The sequence below is a fragment of the Ailuropoda melanoleuca genome, chromosome 6 (assembly GCF_002007445.2).
Source record: "Ailuropoda melanoleuca isolate Jingjing chromosome 6, ASM200744v2, whole genome shotgun sequence".
NCBI lineage: Eukaryota > Metazoa > Chordata > Mammalia > Carnivora > Ursidae > Ailuropoda > Ailuropoda melanoleuca.
This window is the reverse complement of record NC_048223.1, coordinates 94508589-94519404: the sequence shown is the minus strand read 5'-3', so window position 1 is coordinate 94519404 and position 10816 is coordinate 94508589. Positions and strand designations below refer to the sequence as shown.

The window sequence follows — 10816 nt, the reverse complement described above, 5'->3', positions numbered from 1 at the left end:
TGAAGATGGCCAATGAAATGTCTTAAGATCTGAAGTTGGCCAATGAAATGTCTTACTTGGTTCCTTTCTAGGTGGCCTCCGTGGCGTTATAACGTTCATTTGACAGAATGGTCTGTGACCGTCCAGACACTGGATAGACGTTATTTCATACTGAAAATAATGTGAAAGAAGTTGGTTTTATTTGGTGTCAATATCAACACATATCTTTTGAAGCTCTACATATTAGCAAATTCCCTAAGTACTAGTTTAAGAGACAGTGTGATGAAGAGAACAGTTTGCTTTTATAAGATATTTTAAACTTATGGTTTTTATTAATTGCCTAATATTAAAAAATTGAGCTGAAGCCTGATTGATTGTATAACTTTAATATTTGAAAAATTTTATCCAGAAACGAAGAACTTAATACAATACAATTTGTACAAAAAAGACGGACTGTTAAAAACTTTTGATCATACAGACAAAAATATGATTAAGCAGATTTAAGAAGGACAGGACATTTTGTAAATACTGATAAATACTGCACAATGCTTTAATTTACTGTGGAAGATATAAAAACCAAGAATTCTTTAACAGATTATATTTAAAAAAGCAACTACATGAATATTCTAGCTATTTAAATTAACAAGATAGAACAGTAGTGGTTTCTTTTTTTTTTTTTGGAAAATGAGGTATTATTACACTGTAAACCAAAAACAACATAAATAAATAAAGGCAATGTGTAATTAAGTGTTAAATGGTTACAAATTTCAACTTAATAACAACGGACAACAATAATTTTCTAGTTACTTATGGACTTTGTCATTTAAAAATTTGGCTTGCTTGTTTACTTATTTAAAAGTGACAGAGCTACCGATATACAAGCACATCATTAAACATGCAGACCAAGCCAGCACAATTTTTCCATCTCTACCGAATAAAAACTCTGTTTACATTTTATTTAAAACACTTAAATCTGATTTCTTATACATGATTCTTTTGTGCTTATTAGTAAGTAGTAACCTACATTTACACATCTTACGTTCTAGTTCAAGCAGTGTAACAGAGAAGCAGTTTTATTTGCATATGGGTAAAAAACAAGAGCAAACAAAACAAAACCAACATGCCTTTAACTTTCTTAGGCTTTTCCAAGATTTTTAAGAAGAATCCTTCACATAGTATACCCAGTGGAAAAGCAGAGTCACTTCCGTCGCAAAGAGAACAGTAAACTAAGTAACTCTATTCCTCAAACATTTGAGAATTGGCTCTAGAACTACAGGAGAACGAGTTGATTCGTTCCTCCACCCTAAAAGAATTCTGCTGGTTGGGTGTAGGAAGCATAGCAATAAGAAAACAGTGTGACTGAGAAAAACCTGGGGGATGGTATTATTTGCCTGTGAACCATATGCTGGTACTAAATGCTGGCTTCATTATTATTGCAAATGTACCTTCAGAGTTTCCTGAAGGAAAGCTATCAAAGTATAATAGAGAAGTCTTGATTCGGAAATATTTGTAACATGCCAATAAAACTGCTTCATTTGCTGTAAATAAAAAGGAAACCATTTATAGTCTGACTTAAAATGTAGTTTCTTTTTACATGCTACTTGTTTAGAAACGCCTAAAAGGGTAACTTTTGAATTTACTACATTCAGAATCCAGTGAAATACAATCATTTTGGCCAAAATGTTGAACTTTATTTTTACACCAAGCTACATCATTTTGACATAGATGTTATTATTGTATTCACTTTTGTCAAATATCTTATCCTAGCCTTTCCCCAAAATTAGTGTTTCAGTACAACTGGTGATCAAAAAATATTAGAAATAAGCCTTGTACATCAGTCAAAGTATATATAAAAACAGTTCTTTTCTTTTGTGCTTGTAATTGACTTATCAACAATTAGATCTGATTTCCCCTCTAATGCCTGACCCTTAAGAAGAAATGATCATTATACAAATATTACAGAATACTCAAAGTAACTAGTTTACCGCCCATGTGCATGCAGACTAACATTACTTAAAAGAACAGAACCTCGAATCCAATTAGTCTGAAAATAGTTAACACTCTTGTACAATCGTCTTTATTGATTTGTAAAAGCTGTATACACATCTAAAACCCTGAATTTACTTTGTAAAAATAAATCTTTTAGCAATAAATGGCACTATCAAAATCCCATTATTCTCAGGCTATTATGTAGTTATTTACATGCTTTTCAGCAACAGTTGAAAAGAATCTTATAGGACCAAAGCCAGTATATCAAAAAAAACCCTGTAAACTGCATTTATACTGTTGTTGTTTACCTCTATATGAAAATATGGCTACATGCCTTACATGAATGAGAATGTAGCTGTGTGTGTTGCTAGTGTGAGCCAGCAGCACACAATCTGCCACTGGGCTCCACCGGGCTCCACTACGCGGTCAACGCACCCTTCACTGTGCTTTGCTTTCCCAGTGGAACACCTGTGAGAAACTACTAATGGAGAATGGTAAAGTGCTATAAAAAAGAGGGGCTGGACCCACACCTGTCTCTGCCATCTGGTGTTTTCCTCACTCAAGCAATTTCTGTTTTTTTAGAAAATCATACCTCCCCCACTAAACGTATTTCATGTTTGATTTAAAAAAAAATCAGTATTTTAAAGTTGGTGAGCTTTGTCAAGGTGTTGTGAGACAGAGACATGAAAAGGTTAAAGGCACAATAAGAGGGAAGTGAATGCTACATATAAATATATTTCAAGTCTTCTAGGTTACTCAAGTCCAAAACCTTCTGAATTTGAAATTCCAATGATCAATTTCTGTTTTAGGTCCTTTTTGCTCTTGTAGGGGGGAAGGCAAAGTTGATTGAAGCAGGTGTGGGCCACAGGCAACCTAGGGAAAAAAATTTTTTTAGAGATGCTAAGTCTCAGAATACATACAGGATAAGTGCTAAGCTATGGTCAAACATGGCCAATTCGAATCTAGTTCGCTACGCTAAGAGGCGACCCATTAATTCCTTCACTGAGCAGATACTTACAGAGCACCTACTGTGTACTGACACCGTTGTTCTAGACACAGGGGCTGGGTTTACAGACCAGACGGTCAATGTCCCTGCGCTCTTGTGAAACTTGCATCCTAGAGGCATTACTGTTGGAGACAGATCTGAATTTGAATGCTGGCTCCCCGACTTTTTGGCCATGGGATCTTGTTCGAGTGGCTTCATGTCTCTACATCTCCGTGTCCTTTTCACCACAACAGGGTAAACTATCCAAGTTGGTTGTTTGAAAGATTTAAAGAGCTATGTGCATAAAACACCCGGCAGAATAGTGGATAATACAACTGTTACTATTATTTCAGTCTTGATTGTCCAATAATAATAAAAAGAACATTCCTGGATACTTAATGCCCACTCTTTCAGTGCCGCTGCCCTCAGGCACATGCGGCATCCATCCTCGGAATCTTCTGGACCAGCGCCGGTCCTCTCCCTGATGACACTGTTTATCTTCACTCTAGATTGCTACCCTTTCTTAGGCCCTTCCTGCAGACTTTATGAACTTCGGCAGTGTCAGAACAGCCATCAGAGAGGTCAGTGAATAAAAATAGGGAATGTGCCAGAAAAAAGGAGAACATTTTCAAAGAAGTTTGTAGGTTAGAAACTAAACTTTGCCAGCTCTCCATATGAAAAGACTTAAAACTGTTATAATCAGTTTGCATTTATTGAGTGCTTGGTCTATGACAAGCACTGTGCTAATATGCAGTGTTTAAGCCTCAAAGCAACCTAAAAAGTGGTTTTTGTTATCCTCATTTTACTGATGAGGGAAACTAAACATGGAAACATACAGGTTAAGTAATCTGTTCGACAGATTTATAGACCTGGTAAAGTTGTAGACCTGATAAACCCAGATCAGTCTGACCCCACACCAATACTGTTACCATGTAAAAATTTAACATTCTCATTTAACAGAAATCTAGTGGATCTATAATGGTGATGTACAGATCTTTGATGGACAACTATATTTAATCTATGTGGATGTCCTATTGCAAATCCTAGAGCTGTGGAAGATTCATGCCTAAACCACGTGTGCTTACAAAACAATCCCTGAAATAACAATAGGAAAAGTTCAGATGTAATATCACTTTTGTATTAAATTACATTACTCATATTACCATTTTTATTTATTTATTTATTTTCTTATTTTTAAAGTAGGCTCCATGCTGGGTGTGGAGCCCAATGTGAGGCTTAAACTCACAACACTGAGATCAAGACCTGAGCCAAAATCAAGAGTTGAGCGTTTAACCTTAACTGAGCCACTCAGGCACCCCTCAGGTTACTCTTTTTACATTGACAATATTGTTGTTAGTCAATATTCTGGAAAATCAATTTCTGTTAAGTAAATAAGCCTATAACCTTAAAAAAAAGCTTCTTTTGAAATTTTTTTCATTTTAGGTTTTACTTGTAAATCTTACTTAGACATTTCTTAATTATATATATACATGTATAAATATTTGTTTTGTAGTTTAATATAATGTTGATGTTGACTGAGCTATTCATTCAGGAAACATTTATTGAGCACCTAATACATACTGTGGCTATTTGAAGAATACAAAGATATATAAGGCATGGCCTCTGCCTTGAGGGGCTAAATGACTAAGATAAAGGTGCGAGACGCTAAGTGACATAGGATTTCTATTAAATATTTGAGGAACGCATCGAAGGAACTACGATTTTTGGCTTCACGGAGAAAGCTGATGAGAAAGTGGGTCTTTAAGGAGGGGTAGAACTTTCTTGAGTAGATAGACAGCAGTGAATGTTATGTGTTAAAAGAGCCACTTAAAAGTATGACGAAAGGAAAGGACAAAATGTGTCTAAGGAAGAGCAAAATCACCTGCTGACTAAAGCATGACAAGAAAGGAAAACTGATCTGTAATCTTGGGGAGAAGACTGCAGAGCTTTATTGGATAGGCTCTAGAGTCTAGAACTTACACTGAAGGAGAGCAGTAAAGGTATTATGGCCCAAGGAAATACCATGAACAAAGCAGTGTTAAGGAAAATGAATTTAACAGGATAAAATAATTAAAAAGGGAAGTATCTGAGCAAGTAGACTGGGAAGAAGGCCATTTCAGTAAGCTAGGAATGAGGCAAAAAACAACTCCACCAGGGTGATGGCCGTGGGAAAGGAAAGGACGGGGTCCAGTTCTAACATGAAAGAAAGAGCTGACAAAGCTCAGGGAATATATTGGGTGGGAGAAAAAAATGATTCTAATAAAAACAGTGTCTACTCATATCAGCTTTAGAAATTATAAGGTGTTTGGGAAAACAAGTAGATCAGCATTAACCCATCAATACTATTAGAAAACAAAGCCATCATTCAAAGCCATCATTACAACCTTCATATGCAAAACGCACTGGATATAAAAAAAAATGACTACTATTAGAGGACTTTGTGAACTAACTGTAATACAAGCGAAAAACTCACCTTAATATTTTTAATAAAAAGCACCTTTAAATAAAAATGAACATAATACAACGTACCACTAAAAGCCAGACAGATTCTAAAAGAGACTACAAAGCAGCCAGCTTAGCAAAGTAAAAAGTTGATAGAAAGGAGTTATTAGTTAGTATTGGTAAGTCTTAAAAATGAATAGAGAACTTCAATGCATACTCTCTCAAGGTTGTATTTACTCCCAAGATTTTTTTTCTACGAAAATGACTTCTGATTGAAAGAATCCTCTAATTCCAAACATATTATTATTAGCAAAACTTACAGATTAAAAATAAAATTACAATCTGGAAATTTACCAGTTAGTAGAAGTTTCATTCTTTGAGATTTTAAAGTTCAAGTCAGCCATTCCTCCTACAGGTACTCTGTCACTTCCTGTAGTAAAATGTAGCAACTTCTTTTGAAGATCAAGAGGAAATCCAAGCACAACATCCCAAAAATATCTAGAGAACATCAAAGGAAATTTATATAAAATGTCTTGTCAAAAATTCTGCAGATCAGAATAAAGTAACATAAAGTAAGCTCTAAGGAAAAAACTTCTCTTAAACATACATACTAGCCCTTAATGTGAAGTTAAGGAATGACAAGCTTCTATATATGAATTAGATTTTTGACTAGCATTATGAAACTAACATTTTTTTTTTTAAGTAGGCTCCATGCCCAGCATGGAGTCCAACTCCGGGCTTGAGCTCAAGACCCTGAGATCAAGACCTGAGCTGAAACCCCTACTGAGCCACCCAGGCACCCCCAAAGTAACATCTTTATAGAATTATAAAAGTAGTCCAACAGTATATAGTACAAAAGCCATTTTTCGCCTATGTAATTTACAAGTCTCATTTTTTTTTCAGCACAGTACTAGTAAAATGCTATTTATAAGTATAGCATCCCCGAATTCTAGAATCAAAGTCACTTTTTAAAAAAGTAAAATCTTGGGGCACCTGGGTGGCTCAGTAGGGGACGTATCCAACTCTTGATTTTGGCTCAGGTCATGATCTCAGGGTCATGAGACTGAGCCCCATGCTGGGCTCTGCGCTGGGTGTGGAGTCCACTTAAAGTTCTCTCTCTCCTTCTCTCTGCCCCTGCCCCACCACAGCTCATGCACTCTCTCTCTAAAAAAAGATCTGAAAAAAAAATCTTTATACTTTTGTTGAAACTTATTTATGTCACTTTCTCTCAGGGGATTGCTAAGTGATTTCATATTTAATATTCTCACATTACTTTCTAAAGATAAAATAAGGCAGGGTGGGACTCTATAATATTTCAGCTAACTTACTTGATTTAAAGATTGTAAATTCTACAAATAAGTTACATTCTCTTCCACTCCCTCTCCGGCAACCTCACTTTCAGAAGTAGACTGAGCTAACCTTATAGTTAAGTCTGTTTTCGCGTAGCCATCGTACTGAGTACTTCTCTGCAGAGCGTGCATGTCCAGCTCGGGACTTCCACAGACCAGAATCTCAACCTCTTCTGGACGAAGCAGCTGCCAATAATTATTTTCCAAAAATGATAATAAAAAGTGATTATTAAAGTAATTATTAGTAATTAAAGTAAATATTAAAAATGAAATTGGAATTATCTTCACTGAATCAAATTACAAAACACATGACTTCTTTATAGTAAATCAAGCCATTTTTATTAAGGAAAACTCTCCATTTTTAGTTTTCTACTGAGGTTAAGATATTTTTGCTTCTGAAAGTTTATAAATCTTGTCAAACTATTAGGCGCTCCCTTTTGCAAATAGTAATTAGCAATTTGTGGGGAAAACAAGCAGATGACTAAGCATGAATTCAAATGACAACTCTTCCCCTGAAGCCTGCTTGAAACCCTCTTAGCTATTCCAGCCTCCTTCCGATATCCCACGCGCCTCCCAGGTGCACTGCAGAATTTGGGTACTTGGTTACAGTCTGCCTCGTGTAGTTCACTGGTTTTTTCACCTACGTAAGTTGTGTCTCACCTAAAGAGATTAGAACTTAAGAACAGAGACCATGCTGTGCCATTTAATACTTATTTTCCCTCCCTCCACTCCCACAACTAGCAGTGCGTCACACACAAAACCCAGTTAGAGCTCAATAAAGTGCTCCCTTTTCAAAGGTGCTCTTAACAACAAATATGGGATAGAAGTTACCTTAAAACCAGCTCTCTCCTATAATAACAACTCAAATGGAAGACCTTACTCCAAACGCTATAATAAAACCGAGGGGAGATACAAGTGGCATGCCGGAGCGCACACTGCGTAGCTGGGGCGGAGAGCAGGGCTTCGTGAGAAGACTCCTGCCGACTTTTATCCGACATGGTGTTCTAAATGGCAGCTAACCCATCTTCACATGGCTAAGGCATGTCAAACCAACCAGAGTTCATCATGACTCTGAGGACAAACTACTTCCTATGGTAAAAGGTAACTTAGAGTTGCAGCAGGAAGCAATTATGAATATGTTCCTTAATCAGAAGAAGTTGTGGCTTCGGCCCTGGAGCTGACATGTTAACTCTGTTCTCTGTGCTTTGTCCCTCAGTATTAAGATCTTGGGCCTATGGGCTCTCTTCATTTGCTCTTAAGGAAAATTCTTAAAGCCCCAAATGACATAGTATAAGACAGAGCCCACGGAAAGAAAAATGGAGATGACTGGTCTTTTCTCCCATTAGAAAATAAAGGCCAAAATGAGAAAACTATTTTTATTTCTAGCTCTACATTTAAAAAGTAAAAAATATTTTCTATTTTAGAAGCTTATCTATTTAAGGACTTATTTGTCAATATTATAGTATTACAAAATCTAATTAAAAGCTAATTTAGTTTTTGGGGCTCCTGGGTGGCACAGCGGTTAAGCGTCTGCCTTCGGCTCAGGGCGTGATCCCGGTGTTATGGGATTGAGCCCCACATCAGGCTCCTCCGCTATGAGCCTGCTTCTTCCTCTCCCCCTCCCCCTGCTTGTGTTCCCTCTCTCGCTGGCTGTCTCTATCTCTGTCGAATAAATAAATAAAATCTTTTAAAAAAAAAAGCTAATTTAGTTTTAAACTCACCATCAGAGCATTTGAAGCACACACACTATGAAATCCATAATAGAATGCAGCAAACTGCTTATAGATGGATTTGTTGAGAAGAAAGTCAATATAAAGCTGTACATATTCTGGAAAGCAATTTTACATCTGTTAAATAGTAAAAGTAAATGGTAAACATTCATGCATTTCAATTAAGAAATGGTGTCTACTTACCTTTCCTATTTTGATTGGTAACTGGAATTTTATCACCACCTGGCTTTAAATTGTAGGACTTAATTATTCCAAATTCTTCTTGAAAAACCTGTTGGGAGATTCCAACACAAGATATTTATTGGTATGGTTAATGTAATAATAGGCTTCCATGAACCGATTTGTGAAAATTTAAGAACAGGTTCCGTCCCTCCGCTTTTCAACGTACAAACTACAGGGACTTAACCCTCTCTGTTGAGCACAGTTGAATACCTTACTGCTGTTCATCAACTTGTGTGGCCACTTAGACAGTATTCAGGTCTTGGAGCTTTGTGGATTACTGGCTTCCATCCCCCAATTACTATTAGGGGAGAGGAAATGAGACCACTTTGGTCTGATCCATTAGTTTCTGCTCCTAACTTCTTGTATTGAAGCTACAGGTGAGACTTATTTTTAGAAGCTGAAAAGCTCTGAGAAAGTGGCTGAGTCAAGGGAATATGCCAGGTGCCTAGCAGAGTACCTGCCCCCTTGGGGAATTTCTCTGGGCACTTTCCTTGATTGGTCATCTATCTGTGCCTGCTGCACTGTCCTGCTTTATCAAGGTAAGACCCTTTATGACAAAGGATGTTGTGTGTTGATTAATCCTTGTTCATCTTTTCTAATGATAGGTATTGAATAACAAATGGCATTTTTCATATATGGAATACATGGTTAAAGAAAGCTATTTGCCCTTAACAGTACCTGGAACGTTGAATAGAAATCTTCTTCAACATTGCCTTCATAGGAGAGGAGTTCACTTAACCCATGGGCCAACTCCTGTAAAAAGAAATCTGTTACCTGTGTTTTTAAACAAATAATATTACCTAAAATAGTTAAGCAAATCTACCATAGTGAACTCACGTGTGAGATAGAGTAGATACACTCTTTCAGATTTTGAACTAAAGATAATATTTGAGATATATTTTTCCAGGGCACAGAATGTTTGTTAATGATTTCTACCACGTGAAGGGTTTGGAAAAACTCATTGGGAAAAGTCATGTAAGAGGAAAACATCCAGTTCAAATGACAGAGGCTTAACTCTGGAATCTGTTCTCATGCAGAGAGTGAAGAGCACAGTCTCCATCGTAATTCACCACTATCTGCAACATTACTATTTATGAATTCATAGTATTTCTCAATGTATATTCTTTAAAAAACCTGTGGACGAGAGACTGTGGACTCTGGGAAACAAACTGAGGGCTTCAGAGGGGAGGGGGGTGGGGGATTGGGATAGGCTGGTGATGGGTATTAAGGAGGGCACATATTGCATGGTGCACTGGGTGTTATATGCAAATAATGAATCATGGAACATTGCATCAAAAACTGGGGATGTACTGTATGGTGACTAATATAACAAAAAAAATTCATTAAAAAAATTAAAAAAAATAAAAATATCATTACTTAAAAAAAAAACCTGCGCTCTTAGGATTCATCTTTTAAGCATAAAAACACACAGTTCATACATGTTAAGTGGTTTCTACATTTCAGTTACAGTGCCCTTCTCTCTTCTCAAAAAGTTGGGAACAGCAGAAGTAGTATTTTCCTATAACTCATGTTATCCATGAACAAAGATTTACACACAGAAAAACTGACCCAATATTTAAAAATATTTTTCAGGTTTTATGAAAAAAATTTAAGTTTTAATTTATTTTAAATTATTAGAGGAAAAGGTAAACAACAGTATAGAATGATCTTACACACTTAAATACATAATAAATTTTCCATTCTCTTAAAATCAGAAATTTTTATACAAATCTAGGCTGGCATATTTGGTATGACTGTCATCATTTGCTTCAATTATTAATAAAAATTATGAATGCTGAAAATTATAATTGGGAGTGTGCAATTTTTAAGAACTCCACAGATTACCAGGTGAACCCAGGGGAAAAGACTTACCATCATCTTTCAGAGATGAAATTTTTTTTTTTTTTAAGATTTTATTTATTTGACAGAGATAGAGACAGCCAGCGAGAGAGGGAACACAAGCAGGGGGAGTGGGAGAGGAAGAAGCAGGCTCATAGCAGAGGAGCCTGATGTGGGGCTCGATCCCATAACGCCGGGATCACGCCCTGAGCCGAAGGCAGACGCTTAACCGCTGTGCCACCCAGGCGCCCCTCAGAGATGAAATTTTTAATGACAAAATA

The 10816-nt window shown here is 36.5% G+C and overlaps 1 protein-coding gene across 3 annotated transcripts in view; it reads right to left on the bottom strand.

Moving 5' to 3' along the window:
* Nucleotides 1–364: 364 nt before the first annotated feature.
* HECTD2 (HECT domain E3 ubiquitin protein ligase 2) overlaps nt 365–10816 on the bottom strand; it is a 77881-nt gene continuing 67429 nt past the window's right edge. For 2 of the 3 annotated variants that reach the window (XM_034662938.1, XM_034662940.1), the window contains 6 exons: nt 9375–9449; nt 8658–8745; nt 8466–8572; nt 6815–6930; nt 5750–5893; nt 365–2841 (listed from right to left, as the gene is read on the bottom strand). In XM_034662938.1, the coding sequence (XP_034518829.1) occupies nt 2721–2841; nt 5750–5893; nt 6815–6930; nt 8466–8572; nt 8658–8745; nt 9375–9449 (651 nt within the window). In that variant the 3' untranslated portion in view covers nt 365–2720. The remainder of the gene's footprint in view (nt 2842–5749; nt 5894–6814; nt 6931–8465; nt 8573–8657; nt 8746–9374; nt 9450–10816) is intronic. The other variant, XM_034662939.1, reaches the window with a different exon arrangement.